Source organism: Aspergillus welwitschiae (genome assembly GCF_003344945.1).
Source record: "Aspergillus welwitschiae strain CBS 139.54b unplaced genomic scaffold BDQ94scaffold_55, whole genome shotgun sequence".
Lineage (NCBI taxonomy): Eukaryota > Fungi > Ascomycota > Eurotiomycetes > Eurotiales > Aspergillaceae > Aspergillus > Aspergillus welwitschiae.
In genome coordinates this window covers 24,330-48,750 of record NW_020798749.1, presented here as the reverse complement: position 1 = coordinate 48,750, position 24,421 = coordinate 24,330, and the positions used below count along the sequence as shown (strand labels likewise).

The 24,421-nt window shown below is 47.7% G+C and overlaps 7 protein-coding genes across 7 annotated transcripts in view; 6 read left to right on the top strand and 1 right to left on the bottom strand.

Moving 5' to 3' along the window:
- The first annotated feature begins 16 nt into the window (after window positions 1–16).
- BDQ94DRAFT_111343 (putative nuclear envelope pore membrane protein) lies at window positions 17–4,619 on the top strand. The gene is made up of 5 exons (XM_026763567.1): window positions 17–285; window positions 360–828; window positions 884–1,032; window positions 1,092–4,073; window positions 4,127–4,619. The coding sequence occupies exons 2-5, from the start codon at window positions 394–396 to the stop codon at window positions 4,326–4,328; spliced, it is 3,768 nt and encodes a 1,255-aa protein (XP_026620655.1). The 5' UTR covers window positions 17–285; window positions 360–393; the 3' UTR covers window positions 4,329–4,619.
- Window positions 4,414–7,965, bottom strand: BDQ94DRAFT_111350 (rRNA-processing protein UTP22). Its single transcript, XM_026763568.1, has one exon. It carries the CDS (start codon window positions 7,847–7,849, stop codon window positions 4,499–4,501), a length of 3,351 nt encoding a protein of 1,116 aa, XP_026620654.1. The 5' UTR covers window positions 7,850–7,965; the 3' UTR covers window positions 4,414–4,498.
- A 1,024-nt stretch (window positions 7,966–8,989) lies between these two features.
- On the top strand, window positions 8,990–11,596 carry BDQ94DRAFT_153534 (cystathionine gamma-synthase). Its single transcript, XM_026768153.1, has 6 exons — window positions 8,990–9,142; window positions 9,289–10,705; window positions 10,799–10,982; window positions 11,040–11,082; window positions 11,163–11,473; window positions 11,525–11,596. Exons 1-5 carry the CDS (start codon window positions 9,098–9,100, stop codon window positions 11,280–11,282), a joined length of 1,809 nt encoding a protein of 602 aa, XP_026620653.1. The 5' UTR covers window positions 8,990–9,097; the 3' UTR covers window positions 11,283–11,473; window positions 11,525–11,596.
- A 465-nt stretch (window positions 11,597–12,061) lies between these two features.
- On the top strand, window positions 12,062–13,337 carry BDQ94DRAFT_153522 (mitochondrial 54S ribosomal protein mL58). Its single transcript, XM_026768152.1, has 2 exons — window positions 12,062–12,110; window positions 12,202–13,337. Exon 2 carries the CDS (start codon window positions 12,272–12,274, stop codon window positions 12,875–12,877), a length of 606 nt encoding a protein of 201 aa, XP_026620652.1. The 5' UTR covers window positions 12,062–12,110; window positions 12,202–12,271; the 3' UTR covers window positions 12,878–13,337.
- Window positions 13,338–15,874, top strand: BDQ94DRAFT_153517 (M20 family dipeptidase). Its single transcript, XM_026768151.1, has 5 exons — window positions 13,338–13,595; window positions 13,733–13,764; window positions 13,824–13,891; window positions 13,957–15,074; window positions 15,145–15,874. Exons 1-5 carry the CDS (start codon window positions 13,384–13,386, stop codon window positions 15,326–15,328), a joined length of 1,614 nt encoding a protein of 537 aa, XP_026620651.1. The 5' UTR covers window positions 13,338–13,383; the 3' UTR covers window positions 15,329–15,874.
- Window positions 15,875–16,411: 537 nt separating this feature from the next.
- On the top strand, window positions 16,412–23,174 carry BDQ94DRAFT_163433 (DNA repair protein SMC6; the record flags this gene model as incomplete). Its single annotated transcript, XM_026769738.1, has 16 exons — window positions 16,412–16,584; window positions 16,641–17,160; window positions 17,211–17,438; window positions 17,495–18,054; window positions 18,131–18,200; window positions 18,259–18,524; window positions 18,579–19,235; window positions 19,285–19,360; window positions 19,447–19,521; window positions 19,660–19,799; window positions 19,852–19,900; window positions 19,951–20,052; window positions 21,292–21,372; window positions 21,609–21,659; window positions 21,718–22,314; window positions 22,467–23,174. 16 exons carry the CDS (start codon window positions 16,412–16,414, stop codon window positions 23,172–23,174), a joined length of 4,353 nt encoding a protein of 1,450 aa, XP_026620650.1.
- Window positions 23,175–23,305: 131 nt separating this feature from the next.
- Window positions 23,306–24,421, top strand: part of BDQ94DRAFT_153512 (uncharacterized protein) — a 1,201-nt gene continuing 85 nt past the window's right edge. The window contains exons 1-2 of the mRNA XM_026768150.1: window positions 23,306–23,635; window positions 23,817–24,421. Of these exons, the coding sequence (XP_026620649.1) occupies window positions 23,484–23,635; window positions 23,817–23,916 (252 nt within the window). The 5' untranslated portion in view covers window positions 23,306–23,483 and the 3' untranslated portion in view covers window positions 23,917–24,421. The remainder of the gene's footprint in view (window positions 23,636–23,816) is intronic.

The window sequence follows — 24,421 nt, the reverse complement described above, 5'->3', positions numbered from 1 at the left end:
ACTTTGTCCAGGTCCCGGTAATTCACCACTTATCTATTGTTCGGGACTTTCCATCCACATTGACAAACACATTTACCAATTTATAAAAGAAAAATTATAGGTTCGCAACGCGACTACGTTATTTGTGTGCCAAAGCTCTCTTTCAATACGCGCGAGCTCAACCTACTAACTAGCCTGTTTTCTTTTTTTTCCCTCGCGCTTTCTTTTCTTTCGCAACATCGAGCGGCTCAGCAACAACCGCTCCCCCTGGTGAGTCCAAGACAACAGCCGGCTTCAGCATCTCTCGTGAGTAACCGATCCATATTCCACAAAGCATTCTCTCCAGAGCACATAAAGCTCACCTAGTGCTTCTACTACAGGTCTCTGTGGATGTTTGATTGACCGCAGCATGCCATGAACGGTACTCCTCGACTTCGGTCTGCTTTCCCGCAGACACCACAAAGAACCCCGAAGATCAGAGACTTGAGCTATTCCACATCTAAATCGAAGCCCCGGGATTTGGAGCAGACGAAGTTTCCCACAAAGACACCCGCACAAGATGCCAATCGACCACTCATACCGGTAGGGGTTATAGATGCCCCGTCGCAGCGACTTTATATTGCGGCTTTCTATGTTGCTCTGAATGCTTGGCGAGTATATGAGTCTTGGACGGCATCTGATGACTTGGACTCGACCTGGTTATTCCTCAAATGGGCTGCTGTCGATGGTGTCTTTCTCTTCGGTCTACAGGCGTTGCGCATCCCGTGGTTAGAATGGGCTTTTCCCACTACGCTTGCAATCTTCATCATTCACGTTGTCGGCAATGTATTTCTGATGTTTCGAATCCCCGTATGCTTGTCCACGTTGCCGCAGTAAAACGTGGAGCTTGCTGACTCGTAATTAGATACCGGTGGGGACATGGATCGCTGGCATGGTCAAGTTGGCCTACGATAGAGAGTTATCCATTTCTGAACGAAGTGTGAAGCCTGGTGATATCATTCACAACGCATCTCTTATTTTGGGAAAGCAGATCGTTCATATACTTCCAGAAGGGTGAGAGCCCCTAGGGTGGCGAATAACATCTCTTGGAATCCGCTAACAGGATCATGCAGTTCGGCTATTCTAAACCCGGATCAAGTACCACTGTGCATTGACGCACAGAAAACTGCCATCGATTTGCCAATTCGAATCAATCAAACAGATCCTATCCTTATCGAGTTGTTACGTCTAGATTATGAGACCGGCGCGAATGAAACGATCGTCCTGTCGTCTAAACAGTTGAAGCAGATGAAGAAGCAGGCAGAGAAAAGGCACCAAAGCTCGAGTTCGGACCTTCATCGGGATCTTCTCTATTCAACTCGGCGACCGGGCATATATCGCCTGCAGAGGGTAGTAGATGAGTCTAACCTTGATGTACACATGCGCTCGTCTGATGCTCTTGTCGTCTCTTGTCCCCGGGCGCTGGTTAAGAACTCGCACACTCATAAATGTCGAGGAGAACTGTCAAACCTGATACTAGCGGTCGAAGGCACGCCGCCATTGAAGATCAAGTACAGCAGACAAGTGAACCAACTTGACCGAGGATTTTCGTTCCAAAACATACATCCCGATAATTTGCGCTCGCCATTGTTGGGTCAGAGAAACTCTGGCATCCTTTTCAATTTCAGAGAACCCGAAGTCGCCTGGGCTCAAAGCCAAATCATTGAAGTTCCGTTGAATGAGTCACTGAATGTGGGCGGGGAGTGGCTCTACAGCATTGAAGAGGTACATGATGGTGCAGGGAACATCGCAAATTATTCAGCACTTCTGGATGTATTTGATCGATCCTCGACCAAGTCCCTATCACAGTGGCATCAGTTTTCGGTCCACGAGAGGCCCCGGTTGTCATTGACTGGTTGCAATGACCAGAGCTTCCTAGAGGTTGCACGTGGCGACAGCGTTGACCTTCCCTTAAACTACCATCCTTCTGGTCAAGGTTACGGCAATGATGGGCCCTTTACTCTGATATACTCGTTCAGCAATAGCGATCAGGAATTTCCAAGTGAACAGCCTAATAAAGTTCGTCAACTCACATTCAAAAGTCTTGACCAGAAGCCTCAGATCAAGGATCCGGGTTGGTACAGCCTGAACTCGGTTTCGAGCCAATATTGTTCTGGAGAAACGCTGGAACCCTCGTCTTGTTACCTGCGCAATCCTCCGGAACCAGAGCTGGCTATCAGGTATGAGAAGATCTTTGACAAATGCGCCAATAACCCTGTCGGTCTACTCGTTGATCTGGACCTCACTGGATCGCCACCTTTCCGGGTTCGATATGTTGTTGAACACTCGAAAGGCGTGGAGACAAGGTCCCAGACTATTGACGGACTACGTGCTCAGCTGGATTTTACCCCTTCAGAGGCAGGCGCCTATCGTTACCGCTTCTTGGACATCGCGGACACGGTCTACGCTCCACAATCTCTCAGGGACAAAGTACCAGTCCTAGAACAAGATGTGAAACCTCCAGCTTCTGCTCATTTCCTCGGGAACAAGGAGGTGCGCAAGGCTTGCTTTGGGGAGCCAGTGTCCGTAGACGTAGCCTTCTTGGGCGAAGCGCCATGGACGCTGCAATACGAGCTCGTCCACAACGGCAAGAAGACAAAGTATTCCTTGGTCTCCGAGAGCGAAATGGCCACAATTGTGACAGAAAAGCTCGTCAGCGGCGGCGAGTATGCTATTGTGCTGACGGGCGTCAAGGATCGTTCGAACTGCAAGCGGACTCTCAGGGACACTATCAAGATTGACGCTCGCTCGAAGCCCCCGCACGCATCCTTCGGCCAGATTGAAAAGAGTAGGAAGTACTTGGCTTTGCAGGACTCCAAGCTTGACATTCCGGTCAGACTGAGTGGGGAGAGGCCATGGAACGTCAGATATCGCAACTTGGATACCAATTCCGCTGTTCTTGAGAAGACACTCTGGCAAGAAAACAGCGTGCTGACTGTCGCTCGAGAAGGGCGGTACGAACTCGTGGACGTTGCTGATAGCTCCTGTCCTGGCTCTGTAGACCAGTCAGCCAGCATCTTTGAGGTGTCCTGGATACCTCGTCCTCATATCACGACAGTGGATGGCTCTCCGGTTGGCGCCAATGGCCACGTAACGAAACGCGACGTTTGTCAAGGCGAAGATGATAGTCTCGAGCTTCGGCTGTCGGGTAACCCCCCATATGACATACAATACGAGCAGCAGCGCAAGACATCTCGTGGTTCACCGTCAGTCAGGCTACAGAGTCTGAAGACAGCCCTTAATGCTGTTTCCATGGAAATGGACACGTCGGAAGCTGGTTCCTATACGTACAAATTCACAGAAGTCGGCGACCATCTCTACGACCATGACCCTCGCAGCCGGCCGGTTGTCGTGACGCAAAGGGTAAATCCCCTACCCTCTGCGCGGTTTGATTCACCTGGTCGTATCTACGGTTTCTGCAAAGAAGACATAAGTGGTGAGGAATTGATACCCATTACTTTGGAGGGCGTGCCGCCCTTTTCCCTCGAAATCTCCATCAAGCACCACTCGAAAGCCAAGCCAGAAATTGTGTCGATCCCAAATATCAAGTCCAACAGGCATAATCTGCCTATTCCACGACGCCATCTTGAATTGGGCCAACATGTCGTTAGTATCCGCAAAGTGAGAGATGCACGTGGATGCCAGCAAGAAACCGAATTCGACTCTTCTTCGGTGAGGGTCGCGGTTTCGGATGTGCCCACCATCATCCCCCTGGAATCAAAGACCGATTATTGTGTCGGCGAACGCCTTTCTTTCTCATTGTCTGGCCACGCTCCATTTGACGTTTTCTATACTTTCGACGGTGCATCCAAAAAGGCTACTTCCAAGACCACGAATTTCCGTCGGATCGCCGAGCGGCCAGGAGTCTTCACCATCACCGCTGTAGGTGACGGCGCAAGTGGAAAATGCAAGGCACACAAGAATATAACAAAGACAATTCATGAGATGCCGAGTGTCAGAATCAGCAAGGGCCAAGTCTCGGTTGTTGATATACACGAAGGAGGAGAGGCCGAACTTCAATTTGAATTCTGGGGCACACCACCATTCGAATTTACGTATGTCTCTCATTATCTTGTCTATCAATATGGTTTAACTAATTACTCGTTAGATATATCCGGAGCTCGAATACTCGAAGAGGCAGAAAGCCCGAGATACTCGACATCAAGCACGATATCTCTTATGAGCACACAAAAAGCATCAAAACATCCGATGAAGGCACCTATGAAGTTGTCGCAATCAAAGACAAGTACTGTTCGTTTTCTTCTCAGGAGTCGATAGAGAAGACTGAGAAACCAATGGCACGCCCCTGAGCTAGAAATAAGAGGGAACTAATAGGATGTGTACGAGGGTGATTCAGCATTTTGTTGTCTTTCTCATGAACTTTTGGCTTTCCCATTTGCAATCGCATCGCAACGGCGCTAGGTATTGGAATGTACAGGTTGATTTTATATGAAAAGGTCCATCAACAGCTATTCATAAATTACTTCTCGGAAGCCACCCCTGTATGCACTTCTATACTGTCCACCAAATCAGCACCCAACCTGGCGATCTCGCTTAGGACTGCTTGGCAGTTCATAGACACTTCTTCGTCGGCTCTCGGTTCTGAGGGGCATGTTGAATATGCCAGCTTCAGCGTCCAATTCTTCGGTTTGAGAATCTGAGGGTTCCAGAGACCGCCGATAACGCTGCAGCTTTCGTCGCCGTGGAAGAGAAGCATGTTTGGATGGTAACAAGCCTGCAGGTCACGGGCGAAGGACGACACCATTGCAGGTTTAGCAGCTCGCGCAGTTCTCCGCGAATCTAGATTCTTAAATCTTGTAGAGAGTGCCAATCGTTCCTGTAGCAGACCCGGACGAATGTTGATAACAAAATCGTAGGGTGCTAGGGATGTATGGAACAAGTCCGACACAGCAAGGCCATAGCCCTGTTCCCGCAGCAATTTCATGGCCGCCTTAGCCAAAGTACACATTCGAGCAGCCACGACCTTTGGAGGCATCTCATGCTGAGTCCAAGTTACGCCATCAGTGTCAATATCGGAAGCAACAAACAATGCGACGGTATTCATGGCCGGGTCGATGCTTCGCCAGGCAGAAAAGCGAGTCTGAATCGTTTCCATTGACTCCTTGTTTAGTTCTCCGAAATCGACCATCAATGGCTCCTGTTGCCAATCCCATCGGGCAAGGACGTGAAGCGTCCGCAAAAAGCCGGCCATGACACTCGAAGGGATGTCCCAAGGATAAGACTGGGTAAAGACCCGAACAACGAGTAATTCAATCAACTCCTGATTAACATGGCCTGCGAGCAGGTGGCAATTGAACCAATATTTGACGAGGCGAATTGTTGGCGACAACAACGGGAACCGGGTACATAAAGTGCGGATTGCCTGCGTTAGACGGGGTGTTTGGATGAAAAGTCGCTTATATGCAGATAAGGCATAAGCCACTTGTTGTTTTGCCAGAGGGCTAGCACCTTTCTCCTTCAGTTGACGTTCTAGCAACAGCTGCTCGCGCTCATGGTGAATCCTAAGGCGGAAAACTATTCCAGATGTATGGGTGATGTCCAAGAAGGAATTATTTAACAACCCCGTCGACTCATTCTCCAACCCAACTCTACAGGCGGAAGCAACCCCACCCGACTTCAAAGAGTCTCCTATCTTAATGAGAAAGGCGATCTTGGTCATCTGGATAGCCTTTAGTTCATCTGGCCACCGGGCCGAGCTCTCAAACTGAAGAACGATGTCCGCAGGGCTGGATGCAACCCCTGCAGTACCGTGAAGTCGGAGGGCAGTGTAGCGCAGACTAGGGCTAGCAGGTGCTAGATGCCTAACAGTAAGAGGAACGCCATCCAAGTCTTGAATTGATCTTTGCACTGAACTGAAGGCATCGGTGATCGCTTGAAAAGCGGGACTCGAGTAGGAGAAGACATCGTCGCCGCCTTCGCGAAGCTTGTCGTCAAATTCATCGCCAATAAATACGACGTCGTCATCCGTGTAGTTGAAATGGCGCCTCAAGATGTACGCCAAGATCTGATACACTATAGATGGTGATGACTTCTCATCAGTCCATACCAAGCTCTCTCGGATAGTACCATCCTTAAAACGTCTAAGTTCGGCCTTCTCTCCCCAAAACAACCTAAAAGACGCTGCCTCTTCTTTTTGTTCTGCAGACGGGCCATGGTCGACAACACGCTCAGCATTGTCGGTGTTAAGAACTAGACTCACGAAGACACCTTCGCTTTCCGGTTTGCGATGCGGTTTTGCGTCTACCGGCCAGGGCTTGAGAGCATCCCCGTGAATATGTACGAGATCCGCTCTGTCCCCAAGCGCTCTAACAATCACGTCATATACCGCAGTCTGACTGCGAAGGTTGCGCAGAATGTTCGCACTGTCCGGAGCCGGGAGCTTGACGATGCGATCAAATCTCAGAAGAGGCTCATTCACCTTGACAATGAAAACTTTGTCAAAGTTGTCGTCGCGGGACTCATTCAACATGCGGACAGTAGTGTTTGCTTCACGGCGAAGAAAGGCATAGGACCAAGGGGCCATCTTATAAAGGACATTCATCCCCCGTTTGCCATCATACAAAACTGGGACGCCATCAGGAAAAGATATATCCGTAGCGGAGAATAGCAACGGAATGGTCAGGTCCCTTCCTGCAATAAATTGTAGGGTCGCCTTGAATAGCTGGTAGCTACTGTATGATTTAAGTAGAACGGGCTTGCCGTTGGGACCTCCTCCTTCGAAGAGGAGAGCCATAAGCACTGTCCATTCGAAACCACCAAATCCGCCCTTATACGGTGACGAGCTCAGTCCCCGCTGTCGGAGCCATGTCCGGCCCAAGATGCAGGCATCCTTGAATGATTCACAATTCCGAGCAGCGTTGTAGAGGAACTTGTGATACTGTGCCACTGCGGCCTCTGAACGAAGAGTGGCATTGTAGAACGGGGTGGACTCCTGAGACACAGGCGCATCCGTCGAGCCCTGGCGAATATTGTTTCTCGACGGCAAGGTCCGAGAAATTGGGAACAGGGAGTCTTCGACGGCTGTAATTATACGAATCTGATACTTTGCAGGCAGGGACTCCGGTTTCTCGGTACCATTAGGCTCCAGTAGAATAACAGGACGAAGGCTGTCACCATCCTGAAGCCCAAACTTAACGGTGAGATTCAATCCCTCCGCCTCCCTAATCCCAGCAGCAAGGCTCGCGATGTAATATGCCCTCTTGTGAAAATAGCGATAGTTCACGTAATCCTTTGCCTGAAATAAAGCACTGGGCATCGTGACTGCCAAGTCCACCGTCAACGGTACATCGCTTTTGGCACCTGTTTTCAAAGCGAGACTTCCGACCACATTGATGTTCGTTGGTTTCGAATATGATACGGTGTATTTTGTATCCTTGGCCGGGCGAGGTTCTGGAAATGGAACGGTAATACCATGCGCGCCACGCAGCTCCTTCTCCGCTTCAGAGGTTGGTTTTGGAGGCCTATCTGGAAGACATTCGATAACGCTCTTCAACTTGTGAAGTGTATCCTGAAGTCGCGAGACTTGTTTGTCATAGTTTGGCCTCGATCCATTCAGTAATTCGTCCAGCTGTAGCTTGAAGAAGGTGGATTTAAAAAAGCCGCTGGCGAGCGCAAGTTCAGCAGAGCGGTCGTTCTTTGCTCGCCCGTTGGTGCGCAGAGTAGAAACGTCGGCCTTTCGAGAGGATTTAGGGGCATCGCTATCAGTCAAGCTTTTTCGATTCGACTGCAAATATGCACTATCATTTTGTGTACGCGAGGAATCGTCCGGTGAAGGGCTCAGCCTCCTTCTTTTTGCTGCATGGGCCGACATATTGGGAAGGCTTCAAAACAAAAAAAAATGTCCTGAGCGTTGATTAAGGGAATTGTTGAATTAATGAGCCGAGCAGGATAAAGCGGCAGTTCTGTGGAGAATTCCCTCCCCTGTGATGGACTAGCTGTCCAGATTAGACTGCAATCTCTGCGTCGTCTTGTTCACTCGCTCCAGTCCTTCCCTTTTTTTTTTCCCTTTGTTGTAATTTTTAGCCTCTTGAATTTTTGATGGACTAGCTGTCCAGATTAGACTGCAATCTCTGCGTCGTCTTGTTCACTCGCTCCAGTCCTTCCCTTTTTTTTTCCCCTTTGTTGTAATTTTTAGCCTCTTGAATTTTGACTTGACGGGAAAGCAACGTCCGATCTCCGATATCCACTTTCACGTGGAGATAGCTAGCTGATTAAGCAGCCAAATGGACGGACCAACGTAGCTAATTACCGGTCCGTAATCCGTAACTCCGCGACCCCAGGTACAATTGGATCCGTCGCGAGCTACTACTACTACTTTAGTACTACTTACTTCTCCATCAAGGCATGCGCGCTTTTCTCACGTCTACTATATGATTATAATCTATAATATCTTGGACAACTTAGTAACGAGGTCTTGTTATAGCTGAATCTCACGGTTAGGTACATGAACTTGGTACCACGTCTGGATAACTTAATAATGCTGTGGCTTGAGGTTATCTACACAGTGAGCACATTAGCTATTCATTTTGGCGTATTTGTATAGTTACTGTCTATCGTAGTTTGAAATCAAGGGGCAGGCTGGGTGGTGCATAAGGTTCCAAATGTATCGAATATTCTACAGTAGTACTCCGTAGGTACCCCGCATACAGTGTAAGGTAGCCCTTCGGTATTACCATGCAACAACAGCCTAACGGTATCAGTCAACCCTCCATCGCCATAACAATCTATGGAATGATGAACAGAAAAAGAAAATAGATTTCTTGGGCTCATAATAGTAGTTAGGGACTGGGTATATTGGTTACAATGATAGTTTGATGAATTGTAAATTGCCCTGGGATGTATTAGCATTGATCATTGGCTGGACTTCTCTGACGGCAGCGCCGAAATCGCTGTTGAGTCATTAGAATTAGTACTAACTATTAACTAGTCGATTTATTATTGTCCTGACAAGATTTCTTCATCATTTACCACTTCGCCAGCATTCATTACACTACGTACCTTCTTTTGTCCGCCTCTGTTCTTACTGTCTTCGATATAGTGCCGTTTTCTTTGTGCTACAATGATCCAGGACATTGGAGGTCCAGTCCCTCCTCACACTGATCACGTATGTTCTAACCCCGCGCAACCCCGCCCAGCTTCTATTCACCACCCTTTTAGTTTTTGCCCCGGTCGCCGTCTTGGCTCGGACGAGATGCACAAGGCTTGGAAGCAAATTTAAGTCACATTTGGGCTTTACTTACATCGTCATAGGCAGTCAGTGTGTCCCTTCCAACATGGAAAGCGAATGTCGCATACGAGGAAGGAGAGTCGTGGGTTGTGGATAAGATGCAATGTGGATACCCTCGCTTCTTTATACATCCCATTATTCAGGATCTGGCGAGGGAGATCGTACGTCGCTATGGCAGCCCAGAATTGGAAACGGCTATACTATTTCCTTCTCTCAAAACATCAGGGGTCTGTTATTCGTTTCTCAAATCGAAAATACTAGCCGAGGAACCCTGTAATGTCCGGACAATAGATTTCGCCCTACCCATTCAAGGCGAAGACGCGCCGTCTGGTACGGATTCGATACTATCGTGCGTGATATATCCCATCCAACACGCGCCGATTGCCAAGCAGGTCTGGCAACATACAGGAAATGGAATCTCAAGTAGACGTGCTGAGTTCTGCCTGAACGCGTTAAGGGATGGGTTTCTCGTGGAAAGGAAACCTGCAGCTCAATGTATGGCATCGCCACGGTTTTTCAAGGGGCCAAGGAGGTATCAGGGTCGAGAGTCTATAAGTGGAATGTCTCAGGGAAGTGGAACGCACGCCCGCGACAGTACTACAGGTACAAACACGACAACCAGCAACATGCAAGATGGCCGCGAACATGTCCAGTTCATTGAAGAACGATTCGGTCGGAATCTAAGCACCTCGCTGGCCGGTCAGGCAAGGCTGGCTGTACGGCGACGCATTGCGGGCGTTCTGACAGCCGACATGGAGCTTAATGAGGCCCTTGAAGAAAAGTCAGGAGAAGGCCGTGTCGCGGGGCTGACAGAGTCCGATGTTTTTCTCTTTCCGACCGGCATGAGTTCCATCTTCAACGCTCATCAGATGTTGATGGCTGCGAGGGGAGAGATGAAGAGCATCTGCTTCGGATTCCCCTATACCGACACCCTAAAGATACTCCAAAAATGGGGCCCGGGTTGTTTGTTTTATGGTCATGGCTCTTCGGAGGATCTCGATGACCTGGAGTCGCAGCTACTGAAAGGAGAGAGATTCCTTGCTCTTTTCACTGAATTCCCGGGCAATCCGTTACTGAAAGCCCCCGATTTGAAGAGAATCAGGTCACTCGCCGACAGGTATAATTTCGCTGTTGTAGTAGATGAGACGGTAGGGAATTTTCTCAACATCAATGTGCTTCCCTATGCAGATATTGTGGTAAGCAGCTTGACCAAAATTTTCAGTGGTGATAGTAATGTCATGGGGGGAAGTGCAGTACTCAACCCCCATGGGCATTATTACGGGTCTCTAAAAAACATATTTGCACGCGAATATGAGGACAATCTTTGGGCAGAAGATGCCGTATTCCTCGAAAGGAATAGCCGCGATTTCGTATCCAGAATTGATAAGATTAATAAAACCACGGAAGACATCACGGCGATGTTGGAGGACTCTCCACTCGGTAAGCTAACAATCAAATCTCTTTGTTATTGGGTTATTGGGTGTTGCCCCTCGATGTACCTGTCTAATGTGCTCAATGCTAACTGACTTGCAGTGAAACAGGTATACTATCCGAAGTACAACTCCTCAAAGCCATTGTATGAAGCATTTCGCAACCAAAGTGGAGGATATGGCGGTCTATTTTCGGTTACATTCCATTCAACAGCAGCGGCAGTTGCCTTTTTTGATCAACTCGAAGTGCTCAAGGGACCCAGTCTCGGTACTAATTTTACACTGAGGTGAGTCAGTATCATGGTAGGCAAAAGGGCGACAAGCCTGTTAACAATGATGCTTAGCTGCCCTTACACTCTGTTGGCGCATTATAGTGAACTAGAATGGGTATGTCAACCACTCCAATTCCCGACACAGCATGGCCTTCACTCCTAGTCGAGGGTATACTCATACTTTTCATCAATTAGGCAAGCTCATTCGGTGTCGACTTTGACCTGGTAAGGATAAGTGTCGGCTTAGAAGACGTTTCGGATCTTCGCCAGCGATTTCAGCAGGCCCTGAAGGCTGTCGCTGAAGTAAACGCATAATGCGGGCTTCCTAGGAAGAGTGTCTATAGACTCATGGGAGCATGGATCATATGAACACACCGTATGATTTCCAAAACCATAACTCCTGGGGTGACTATCTAACTAGTGGAATACCTAGTAGCTTGGTGAAAGAAAGTACAGTACGAAACTTCCTAGATCCTATCGTAGCCAATCAGCCATGGCTCGGGGTTCTAGGAATTAGCCTAGTAACGTGATGAATGTTTGCTTTATCAATTTGTCACCTGTGTGTCCTTGATCTATCAAACAACAACCACTCCCCGAGTATTGTATCTGTGAACAGCTTGACTGGGGACCTTTTGACAAATGAATACAAATTATCTGCACGAAATCCACGGCCGTACGTACTACATGTCCCCGCGATCGCTGACACCTAGTAATCCAGTGTATAGCGTGCCTGATAGCATACAAAGCAAGAATTCAAGACCCAAGTAGCTAGGCAAACTTGCCGGAAAACATAGGTGATTGATCTTCCTGGTCGGCCTTTGGGATAAGAGACAGGTATAAGCTAAATCAGTTGGTATACCTCCGGCTCCGAATTGCTTTCGAGAGTATTATAAGAACAGCTATAGTGATGATGATAATCAGGACAACAATCATAACAGCAATAAGGGCATGAAAAGTGAAGGTTAAACGGTGTAGATAGGTCTGTACCCACGTTTCTCTACATGATCAGTTAGGCTAGTGCGGCCACGGAGTCACGAGACTAGCAGTTCGGAAAAAGTCGACTTCCCAATCTCGTCCGGTACCTCCCCTACCAACCTCTATCTTGGCTATGTCCAATTAATCTTAGACTCTTCGCATTTCCTTGTATGTGTCCCACTTTAGTACTCTTTATATGCTACATACTTATGTTCAATTAATGATTTACTAATTACTTACCCCTGCTTTCTTGCACTAGGTACCATCTGACAGCCACCTCTCTAGCTAGCTGTAGAGGTTCATTTGCTATCATCTGGAGATTGGTCGCGATGGCAAACTGCCTTGCAGCTCCTAGACGGCCACTTCTGGCACTGCCTTTCCTTCTGCCCTCTCCTTACGAGTGTGTCACCCTAGGTTTGCGACGCAATCAGTCTTCATACAGGCGCACAAAGCAGCGTCTACGTGTCAAGCCAGATGCCTCATTTGGCTCCTCTGTGAGCCATTCTCAAGAGGACCATATTATCTACAACCCACCGTCAAGTGCGCCGTCCGTCTACCACACGCCCACTAAATTTTTGCCCTCTGATGATATCCGGAGAAATTTGCGCAACGCGTCTGTCAAGGGTAGCAACGCCGAATCACTTCCCCTCGCAGTCAAAGTGACCACCGAGAAAAAATACCATCTAAACCCATCGGATATAAGAGAGATACGCAGGCTCAGGGCCACTGATCCAATGACATGGAGTCGGTTGAAGTTGGCCAAGCGCTTCGACTGTTCCCCAATGTTTATTGCAATGGTCTGTGAGGCTAGTCCAGAGAAGAAAGAAATCCAGAAGCGTATCTTGGAAGCTGTGCAATCAAGATGGGGATCGAAACGTCGGATGGCCAGAGAAGACCGACAGCTGCGGAAGGAGACATGGGGAAGGGATCAGTAAACCATCAATCAGCTATTCTATTCCCCAATTTGTCTTTACCTCGATCATTTCTTTTGTCACGCAAACCGCACCTCTTTACTTTCGATTGGGTGTACCAGACCAGAGAGACTTGTTAGCTTCCGCTACATGCATTGTGGAAGCGCAATTTTTGTATAAAATCATGTATTCTAGCGTTGTCAATCTTGGGAAATGGAATGTATTTTAGAAGATTGGCTGTTTAATTTTTCTTTCTTACTTACTTGTTTCTTTCATTATCTTTCTCTTTTATATTTTTTTTTCTTCATTTCAACTTTTCAGTAGCACCCACATTCTCCTGATTTTTATCTAGGTTAAGAGGCTCGTTAATGGCTATGGGCGCTTATTTGCGCTCCGGGACGGGTAACCTTCCTAAGTACACAGGTGGGCAGGACGGACAACCAACCGAATGATAGCGAGGATACTGTTAGGTAAACCTGTGTCAACCCAACAAGCAAATCAGGTTACTTCGATTATCTTCCACAGCACAAATGCCCCTCCCCCTCCGTCGCATTGCAACATCGCTTAGCTGGAGGGAGTGCAGATTATATCTGTCATCATCCACTGCACACTTCAAGGATATCCGGGCGCCACGAGTCTCTTCCATTCAACATCAAATACGCTGTCTATCTTTACGCCGCTCATTTTACGGAAACATCAGTGATCCGAAAATGGCACCGCAACTCGAACCTTTCTTTAAGCAGTAAGCCACAGCATTATTTCACTTGTCCTCAACTTTTGTTGTTGCTGTCTTTGCTTCTACTCTGGCCGTTTCCTTCCTCAGCATATCCTTATACTATGATCCGCTGGCTGACATGGTTTGGGTGACTATCTGCGCAGGGTCGACGACCTGTCTGGCTCTTTCATTGACCGTACGTTACGCTCTCCCAAAACTCTTGCCGTTGGGGATACATCCTCAAATAACTCAAAGGTCTGCGAAAGGCTGTCGCTATCCCATCTATCTCCGCACAGGATGAGAATAGAAAGGATGTCTTCAAGGTATGTACTGCAGCCCAGACTCAGCCCTTATCATTACTAAAGTGATCCCCGTTCTTCCCCATCAGATGGCCCAGTTTCTCGCTTCCGAGCTTGAGAATTTGGGTGCCGAAGTGGAACAGAGACCGTTAGGTAAACAACCTGGAAAGGAGCACCTTGAGCTCCCTCCGGTTGTGCTTGCTCGTTACGGTAATGACAAGAACAAGCGAACTATCTTGGTCTATGGGCACTATGATGTGCAGCCGGCATTAAAAGAAGATGGCTGGGCGACAGAGCCTTTTGAATTGACCGTCGATGATCAGGGAAGAATGTACGGGCGCGGAAGCACGGACGATAAAGGCCCCGTTCTCGGCTGGCTGAATGTTATCGAAGCTCATAAAAGGGCTGGTGTTGAGTTCCCCGTTAATTTACTCTGTTGCTTTGAGGGAATGGAGGAGTACGGCTCAGAAGGTTTGGAAGAATTCATTCATACCGAAGGCAAGGAGTTCTTCAAAGATGCAGATGCTGTTTGCATCTCGGATAACTATTGGCTTGGAACCGAAAAGCCTTGCTTGACCTACGGGCTCCGAGGCTGCAACTATTACTCTGTGAGCGTTTCGGGCCCTGGTCAGGACTTGCATAGCGGGGTCTTTGGTGGCACAGCCCACGAGCCGATGACTGACCTGGTTCATGTGCTTTCTAAACTTGTCGACTCGCAAGGAAATATCCTGATCCCTGGAATCATGGATCTTGTTGAGCCCCTTACGGAAGAAGAAAAATCCCTGTACCCTGGCATCAACTACACTATGGATAACCTTCACGAGTCACTGGGCAGTGAGACAAGCTTTCATTCCACCAAAGAGAGAACCCTCATGGCAAGATGGAGGTACCCGTCTCTTTCTCTCCATGGCATTGAGGGCGCATACTCTGCCCCTGGCGCAAAAACAGTAATCCCAGCTAAGGTCATCGGCAAGTTCTCAATCCGAACTGTCCCGAATATGGAAAGTGAGGATGTGAACAAACTCGTTTTCGATTACGTCAAGGCAGAATTTGCCAAATTGAATAGCAAGAACACATTGGACGTCTGGCTCCAGCATGATGGAAAGTGGTGGGTTGCCAGCCCGAAGCATTGGAACTTCTCGGCTGCAAGCAAAGCTGTGAAACAGGTTTTCGGTGTTGAGCCGGATATGACCCGTGAGGGTGGCAGGTATATCTTCCGATTCATTTTCACCATCTGGTAATCTGCTATAGATACTCAGAGACTGACATGCAAATAGTATTCCTGTCACATTAAGCTTCGAGCAAGCTACAGGCAAGAACGTCCTCCTTCTGCCCATGGGAAGCTCAACTGATGCTGCTCATTCGATCAACGAGAAGCTCGATAAGAGAAATTACATTGAAGGAATTAAGTTGCTGGGAGCGTATTTGCATTACGTTGCGGAGGAGCCTACGAACCTTTGAGCATCTGACTGTATGACACCATGGAGACTTTGCCAATCGCTTGAGTCTATGTCGCCCCTCTCACCTCTCACCCGCAGTGTGAGAACATCCAGTGAATGACTTATCCTCTTCCGATGGGACTTCGACGATACCTGGGGCATCATGACATACTTTGAAGTCTGGAGCTTAGTACCTAGGGATGGTTCGTTTCAATATAAATTATATCATTGGGATAAGCGACCCTGTAGCATCGCAAATTGCTAAGATATTCGCATTATAATCGGAGGCAATGATCACCAGTTGTTCTTTTGCATCTAAGCAATAGCAAGATATACGGCATAGGCAAGACGATAATAAATGCTCCAATAGGGTTGTATCCAATACCCGTTTGGAAGTAAGCATGCAACGAGCTTCGTAAGACAAGACTGACCGCGGTGTTGTTCCTTTCATCAGTCTTCTCCCGAAGGAGCCTTAATGGGATTCCTTTCATGTCACGTGTAATGACGACGCGCGACGACGCGACTTATCAATATCCGATAAGCCTCCAAACACGAAACAAAGATGGGCACAGTTGTTTCAGCTTCAGCGGCCAAGCCACCAAATAGTGAGCGAAAGGGAGCCATCTGGTTCTTTGTCGACCATATCTTTTAATCTGGAGCACTCTCTCTTCTCCCCACTTTTCTCCAAACTATATGCTATGGCCAGCTGTGATCCCGATATTTCAGCCGCCTTTCCTCGATGCCGTCAATGAAACGCTCTCAGACGTCCCTAGAGCCTTCGGACTTGGGTGATGAAATAACTAGCGGCTATTCAAGCTCAGTATGTGTCAGTATCAATTTAGAAGTAAGGCCGCTAACTTGGACGAACTAGCCAAAACGCCTCCGTAAGACTAACAGTCCTCTTTCAGAGGGGAGCACTGTGGACAGCAATGGTGATGAAGAAATAAGAGTCCGATCCCTTACGCAGGCGCTTGACGATGACGATGAGGATGAACTTGAGTTACGGGCTACCCAGGCCATTCAAGAAAAGTATTCGTTTACTACTGATGAACCTAATATACCTGCCGAGCATGGCATATTGGAGCGTGTTGAATGTTACAATTTCATGTGCCATGACCATTTCTATGTTGACCTAGGCCCTCTAATTAACTTTATCGTGGGCAAAAACGGTAGCGGCAAGAGTGCAGTTCTCACGGCTATTACTCTTTGCTTAGGTGGTAAGGCATCTACTACCAATCGAGGCCAGAGTCTGAAAAGCTTCATCAAGGAAGGCAAAGAGTAGGTGATATTCGATCCACTCTCACATGAAGCGAAGTTCTAATGTTGCAATGAAGGCATGCAACCATTGTTGTGCGAATCAAAAACCAAGGAGACGGTGCTTATATGCCAGATGACTATGGAAAATTCATCACTATAGAACGCCACTTCTCCAGAAATGGTACAAGTGGGTTCAAGATAAGAGCAGAAAACGGCCGTATCATGTCCACCAAGAAGTCAGAGCTCGATGCCATCATTGACTATTTCACTTTGCAATTTGACAACCCTATGAACGTTCTCTCCCAGGATATGGCCCGCCAATTTATCGGCTCATCAAGTCCTAGTGAGAAATACAAGTTTTTTGTGAAGGGCGTCCAACTCGAGCAACTTGATCAAGATTACAGGTTGATTGAGGAATCTGGTGACCAAATCGAGGAGAAATTGAGGGGCCGGGAACAGGATATAGCGATCCTGCAAAGTCGGAAGGAAACCGCGAAACGAAAGCTTGACATCTCCAATCAATATGACTCTCTGCGGAACCGGATCAGGAATGTTCGAAATCAAATGGCCTGGGCTCAGGTGGAGGAACAAGAAAGGGTATCCTTATATCTTCCCAGATCATTCATTACGTTTCTGACAGTCAACAGATAAGGGATACTCTGGACGAAGAAATTCTCGCAGCGGACAACCAGATCGCAGCTGACGAAGCTGATTTGAGCAATTTTGATGTTACTATCAGCGCGGCTGCAGCTGAGCTTGAGGCCGCTGCGGAATCTGTTCGCCAAGCTAATGCGAAGCGAGGCCAGGTTCAAGAGGAGAAAGACGAAATCCAAGTGAGGTGGGATGCACAGATGACTGAGCGTCATGGACTGCAGGTATGATCCGTAAGCACCTTGCATTCACATGAAGAGCTTCCTAATCTCAATCTTAGGCCGAACAACGCCGGATTAGAGAATATCTCAAGGCAGCAGAAGGAAGAATAGCTACTACTCAACAGAATATTGACGAAGAGAACCGGCGTTTAGCCGAGCTTAGCGGCGGTAGCTTTATTCGAAAGCAGGAGGAACTTGAGCGAGCAAAAGAAGAAGCCTCTCGGGCCCGTGCTCAGTATGAGGAACATAGTAGCGACCGTGACCGTCTTTTCCATGACATAAACGAGGCTGAAGAAGAAGTTCAGGCGGCCAAGGCGCCACTCGAGAAAATTAAAGCCGATGTCGATGAGGCTGAATCGCTCTTGTCAACCCTGAAAAGGGAAGGAGGTCCACAGAATTCTGGGTTTCACGAGAGAATGCCACTTCTTTTGAAAGCCATCGAACAAGAACGTTCCTTTACCAGTCGTCCTGTCGGGCCTCTTGGTCATTATGTGCGTCTGCTCAAGCCGGAATGGTCTTCGATTCTTGAGAACGCATTTGGCACCACGCTGAACAGCTTTGTGGTAACTTCACCCAGAGACTCGAAGATTCTCTTCCAGATCATGAGGAAAGTTAGCTGGTAAGTGTTCTGATGTTCGCAACACATCTGGTATCTCTGACAGTGCCGAAAGCGAGTGCCCCGTTCTTATAGGGAGCGATAAGCACATCAATACTGCAGGTAATGAACCCGATTCTCAGTACGATACAGCATTGCGGGTTCTTGAGGTGAGGAATTTCTATGGGCGCTATCATGGTGAGACTTGTCGAACTAATTTGCTTCTAGTTTGATAACGAGTGGGTTCGTGGGCAATTGATCATCAACCATCACATAGAAAAGATGCTGCTCATTGAGAATTTAGAAGAAGCCTCTTCTGTTCTTTTTGATGGGCAACAGCCTCGGAATGTGAAACGATGTTATAGCATTGACCAAACAAACAGACGCAGGGGTATTCATCTTTCTTTTAGCAGGACTGGTGAACCAAGTCAAGCACCAGTCCCAGCCTACAAGGGGTCTCCGCGAATGAGGTCTGATCGGGAATCTCAAATTAAGTGATTAATACCTATCTTTCTAGTCTCTTGCTGGCGCTAACAACTTTATTTCAGAGTACAGCAGAGTGTAGTGGCAGACCTAAAGCAGGACCTTAGCCGTCACGAACAAGGGCTTCGGTCTGCTCAGTCTCGGCTGGAGACCTGCAAGCAAGCCCGTCTGAGACACGAACGAAGATCAAACGAACTAAGAATTGCAGCACAGAGAATGGAAGACCGTGTCGAAGAGTTGATAGATGCACTTGACAGGGAGGCTCCCGAGGATGGGCGCCTTGACGGGCTTCGGACCGCACTCCAAGAGGCAGAAGAGGAAAAGCATCTCAATGAAGGATCCTTGAAAGACGCCACTGATGCTATGGAGGCCATGATGAAAACATTGAAAGCAATCAAGCAAGAGCTCGCAGCCAAAGACGCTGAGATCGCCATCGTACAGGAAGAGCTTAAAGTTGCTCAGGATGCGGAACGCAAGGCTGATGAAGAGCGCCGAAAGAGAATGAATGATAAAAACGCAGCAGCAGAAAGAATCGAGGATCGCAAGCGGGACAGGGATAGAATTAAAGACAAGCGAGAAGAGATCGCGGCACGTATCCTTGACTTCAGTGAAAAAGCGAATATAATCTGTGACCGAGTTGCCATCGAGGAAGGTGAAACAGCGGCTAGTCTGGACAGAAAACTCGAACGACTTCACAACGACATCAAGCGCTATGAGCAACAGTCAGTATAATTATAAGCCTACAAGTATGCCCCGCTAATCACTGCTTAGGTTGGGTGCATCTCGCGATGAATTACTTGCTGAGGTCACAAAGGCTAGCGAAGCCTATGATCGGGCTCTGAAGCAAGTAGAGGAGTTTAGATTGTTGGCTGAAGTACGTGCAGACCTCTCCGCTTCTCCCCGTGAAACATCCATTTGCTGACATAAAGCAAGGTTCTCAAGGCGACACTGAACCTCCGCAAGAACCGCTGGCTTATTTTTAGATCACACATATCATCCCGTGCCAAGGCACAATTCACTTACCTTCTGAGTGAAAGAAGCTTCAGAGGTCGGCTTCTGACCGATCATGAGGGCAAGCTTCTGGACTTACAGGTATGTTTATATTGGCCGTCCTTTTTGCAGAGGTATACTGACAGCGCTTCATAGGTGGAACCAGACATTACAAAAGACAGCGCTGGTCGCGGTGCGAAGACGCTTTCTGGGGGCGAGAAGTCATTTTCTCAAGTATGCCTGTTATTGGCATTGTGGGAGGCTATGGGTTCTCCAATTCGCTGCTTAGATGAATTGTAAGTTTTCCCGGATCTTCAACAAGCCCTGTAGCTGACATGGATTTGATAGCGATGTGTACATGGATCACATTAACCGAAAGATGGCTATTGATATGCTTGTATGTCGGAATTATCACGCTCAAACAGTACGTGCTAACGGTTCTATAAGATGCTAGCTGCCAGACGGTCGATAGGGCGGCAATTCATACTTATTACCCCCGGCTCAAGAGCAGAAATTACTTTGGCGCCTGACGTCTGTGTTAAGGAGTACGTCTGTGAACGAGATTGCTTGAACTGCAGCTAACATGATCCCTGTAGGTTGGCGGAACCCGAGAGGGGTCAGACAAGATTAACATTTTCACGGTAACTTTCAGAGGCTGTTGTAGCACTGGACTTCGTTTCCTACTCTATTGTCGCTCAGGCTATCTGTTCTCTGTCGGTTTCTATTTTTAATTTTCTTTTTTTTTCTTTTTTTTTTGGGTCAGGTTCCTTCAACCTCACTGCATATCCTGTTAATACATCAACGGCTTCCGTCTATTTTCTGGGATCTTTTCATGCAGTAGCTAGGTTACCTCTTTTACCTTTAGTGGGCCATGGGATAGACCGGGAAAGTCATGGCCTCCGCATTGGCTATACTTGGTTGAAACACTATGTGTAGGGATAAAGTGGTCTTCCGCGGTGGGAGACAATCAAATTCCTAGTCTCACTAGCAGTGAATTTGGAAAGCCGGGGGTTACCAGCAGCATATCAAGCCTAGATCCTTGCAAATCTATAAATCTGATACTGAACGAAATATCTAAAATGTAAGGCCAGATAAGAACTCACATTTTTCAGTGTATTGAACCCAGCGTGTACTTTTCCAGTCCATTGTTAGCAGTCAGTCTATGCGGTGTGGAGTAACTACTAGTTAGTTACCGCCTACGTATGTACCAGATGTGCCTAGGTACCTTAAGACTGCCACATGACCCGTGCTGCGGAAGCTGGTGTTCCGTATTTATGTGTATGATGCGTATTATTCACCACTCCCACCACCACATTGAAGTTTTCCATCCTCTTTCCCCTTCACACCCTATGATAAGCCATTCGCCTTTCACTCAGTGCGAGTCAAATCCGTTAAACAAATCCTCCTAACCCCCTCCAACACCTAATCTTAGGATCGGCTACTCATACATCCGAATTGTTCGAATCGCAGCCCACATCCGTGGCACCCAGTTCTGTCTTCCCGAGTTTCGTTCCTGGCATCCAACCAAACGGCCCGCACACAGGCACTTCACATCAAGTCGCTGTCAAGTTTCTAGTTGACGACTCAATCATCAGAGACCCCTTACACACATCCTTGTCTCTTTCGTCCCTCACTATATCTCTTTCCCGTCCTGATTCGGCTCCGAGCAGCCTCTTTCATTGGGAACGGAAGCACAATCTTTGCATCCGGCCAACTCATTCACCTCACCACCTTGTGTTGTCCACCCGACTTCCGGTCTTCTAGAAGATAGGATTCCCCAACATTAAGTATTTTAACCTATATCATTTTGCTCATAATACCACACAGGCTAATGTATTCCAGACTTGGATTGAGCTAGTGATCATTTCTGTCTGTTCCATCATCGCATTTGAGTGTTCCGCAACAAAACGGTTGGAGGAAGAACAAGCAACCTACCCCACCTCAATCCCAATATTACCTTTTTTTACACCTGATCACCATGACCGACGCCTTAGCCTCTCAGCTGAATAACACTACTTTAGGGTACATTCACTGTCGCACGCTGGTTGATCCATATGATGAGGCTAACTTGAACACTTCGAAGGGATGCGAGCTCAGACGCGAAGTGGAAGGAGCAATTGAATGTCCCTGCCAAAGATGCAAGACCACAAACTGAGGTTCGTCTGACTTATGAACAAATGGTATAAATGTCGATAGCGATCTAATGCGGCTTAGGATGTGACTGCTACGAAAGGCTTGGAATTCGAAGACTTCTATATCAAACGCGAACTGATGATGGGTATATTCGAAGCTGGGTTCGAAAAGCCTTCTCCAATTCAGGAAGAGACGATACCAGTCGCTCTTACAGGCAGGGATATCTTGGCGCGAGCCAAGAATGGCACAGGAAAAACAGCAGCTTTCGTTATCCCTACCTTGGAGCGCATCAATCCTAAAAGCACCAAGACACAAGCCCTTATTCTTGTTCCTACGAGAGAGCTGGCGCTCCAAACGTCACATGTCTGCAAAACCTTGGGAAAGCATCTTGGTATCAATGTCATGGTCACCACAGGAGGTACTGGCTTGATGGATGACATCATTCGGCTGAACGACGCAGTCCATATTCTCGTTGGGACCCCAGGAAGAGTCCTGGACCTGGCCAGCAAAGGGGTTGCTGACCTTTCCGAGTGTCCTACCTTTGTTATGGACGAGGCTGATAAATTGCTGTCACCTGAATTCACGCCAGTCATCGAGCAACTACTATCATTCCATCCTAAAGACCGCCAGGTTATGCTTTTCAGCGCCACCTTTCCACTTATTGTGAAGTCATTCAAGGTATGCTTCGTACACAAAGATATCGCATTTCTCCTCGTGGGTGCTGATATTTTTAGGACAAACACATGCGCAATCCTTACGAGATCAATCTCATGGATGAGCTCACTCTCCGCGGTATTACGCAGTATTATGCTTTTGTTGAGGAAAAGCAGAAGGTCCACTGCTTGAACACACTCTTCTCCAAGTTACAAATCAATCAATCTATAATCTTCTGCAATTCTACTAACCGAGTCGAGTTGCTCGCGAAGAAGATAACGGAATTGGGTTATTCTTGCTTCTATTCCCATGCCAGAATGCTTCAGCAGCATCGCAACCGGGTGTTCCACGATTTCAGGAATGGCGTTTGCCGGAACCTTGTTTGCTCGGATTTGTTAACTCGAGGTATTGATATTCAAGCCGTCAATGTTGTCATAAATTTTGATTTTCCGAAGAACGCCGAAACTTATCTGCACCGAATTGGTCGCTCTGGTCGCTTTGGACATCTTGGTCTTGCTATCAACCTTATCAATTGGGAAGACCGGTTCAATTTATATAAGATTGAGCAGGAACTTGGAACTGAGATCCAGCCGATTCCGCAAAACATCGACAAGAAGCTTTATGTCTACGACTCACCGGACACAATTCCACGCCCTATTGCCAACCCATCCCAGCCTCAGATTACTGCTCAAGCCGCGAATGCAAACATTGGTGAGCGTCGTCACAATCACCATATGAATGGCGGGCAGTACCAGTACGGTAGGGGCCGGGGCTCTTATCGCGGAGGTCGTGGACAAGGCCAGCGTCGCAATATGCAGAACGAAACCAAGTTTGGCACTCAAGGACAGTCAAGCGGCAAGTCCCACCCGACGCAAGTGTCATAGACAGTCATAGGGGCATGTGCTACTCCGTATTTTATTGTTCCACTTTCTACTCATATCTTGCACGTTTCCTTGTCTTTCTATCGTATTCCAAGTTCATTGTTCTGTTCGCCTTCTCTTTTCTTTCCCCCCCCCTTTCAACCTCTCGCGGTCGTTTATTCGATTGGAGAAGCCAGATTACAGGTGACTACGGTAGTCTGTTTCAAGCACATTTTACAAATGCATCCTTTCTGTCATCGTTGCTGCACTCACTTACCCGATATCATATCAACTATGATCTATGATGACGTTTGAAGAACTGTATTATAACGCATGCTCTCCCTCTTCTCTCCGTTCCGTGTACCTCTTCGGCCGCCTTACTTCGCGCTTCCTACCATCTCATTCTATACCCTACTCGACTCTGTTCTCCAGTTCGCCGCGTCAGAACATGATGTACCTGCATTAGACGGTATGCACTTGGTACGGTGAGCACCATTATTTGCCTTTCGGCTTCCTTCCATGTACATAATTTCTTCTGCTCCACACCAGATGATTCGATTTAGGGTTTCGGGGCGTTTCCGGGCTTGACTTCCGTCCATTCCTTCTTTTGGCGTTTGAAGGTCTCTTTTAACTGACAGGTGGGTATTTACTGATCAATTTCGATAGCTGCATGGCTATTCCGTCATTGCATATGCGTTATACGACTCCGAATCTTTGGGGTGAACGATGTGCCGAGTTGAAATGTCTACTCCCGACTTGCCTATGAACCTTGGCTCAGTCATGATTACAATGGTCTGCGCGATTTGTGGTCTGCGATCTGCATTCGGCGCACTGCGTTATTGGAGTTTGTTGTTATTTTATGGCTTTATAAGTGGGCCATTATTGGACCGAGTGATCTGGCCATTTTCTCACGCATCACATCCTCTCGACCAGTCACACCTAACAGTACTTCCACCGCCATAAACATTGCAGGTGGCATTTTTTGCCATCTGCTGATGGACGCCTTTGTGGATTACAGCAGAGGCTCGACGTCTGTTTGGTCTGAATTTGGTCTGAAGACACATACCCTGCTTTGTGTTCGCCGACTAGGAACTCAATCTGGCATTTCAAATAGCCTCTGACTTCGGCGGCGCAATTGTGGATGATAACTGGGAAAGGGAATAGAAGGAGGCCGGAGAGTTTGTGCATGGATGCTATGTTCAAAGGTGAAACGGGTGGGGATTTCACGGGTTGAAGAGGGAATATGACAATCCAGAAGGGAAAGAAAAAAA

Bases quoted from the DNA above. Each gene is read 5' to 3' on its own strand.
- BDQ94DRAFT_153522 (XM_026768152.1), top strand. From the start codon at position 12,272: ATGGCAAACTGCCTTGCAGCTCCTAGACGGCCACTTCTGGCACTGCCT.
- BDQ94DRAFT_111343 (XM_026763567.1), top strand. From the start codon at position 394: ATGAACGGTACTCCTCGACTTCGGTCTGCTTTCCCGCAGACACCACAA. The intron at 829-883 runs GTATGCTTGTCC...ACTCGTAATTAG, and splicing joins TTCTGATGTTTCGAATCCCC to ATACCGGTGGGGACATGGAT. The intron at 4,074-4,126 runs GTATGTCTCTCA...ATTACTCGTTAG, and splicing joins ACACCACCATTCGAATTTAC to ATATATCCGGAGCTCGAATA.
- BDQ94DRAFT_153534 (XM_026768153.1), top strand. From the start codon at position 9,098: ATGATCCAGGACATTGGAGGTCCAGTCCCTCCTCACACTGATCAC. The intron at 10,983-11,039 runs GTGAGTCAGTAT...AATGATGCTTAG, and splicing joins GGTACTAATTTTACACTGAG to CTGCCCTTACACTCTGTTGG. The intron at 11,083-11,162 runs GTATGTCAACCA...TTCATCAATTAG, and splicing joins ATTATAGTGAACTAGAATGG to GCAAGCTCATTCGGTGTCGA.
- BDQ94DRAFT_111350 (XM_026763568.1), bottom strand. From the start codon at position 7,849: ATGTCGGCCCATGCAGCAAAAAGAAGGAGGCTGAGCCCTTCACCGGAC.
- BDQ94DRAFT_153517 (XM_026768151.1), top strand. From the start codon at position 13,384: ATGCCCCTCCCCCTCCGTCGCATTGCAACATCGCTTAGCTGGAGGGAG. The intron at 13,892-13,956 runs GTATGTACTGCA...CTTCCCCATCAG, and splicing joins ATAGAAAGGATGTCTTCAAG to ATGGCCCAGTTTCTCGCTTC. The intron at 15,075-15,144 runs GTATATCTTCCG...ACATGCAAATAG, and splicing joins ATGACCCGTGAGGGTGGCAG to TATTCCTGTCACATTAAGCT.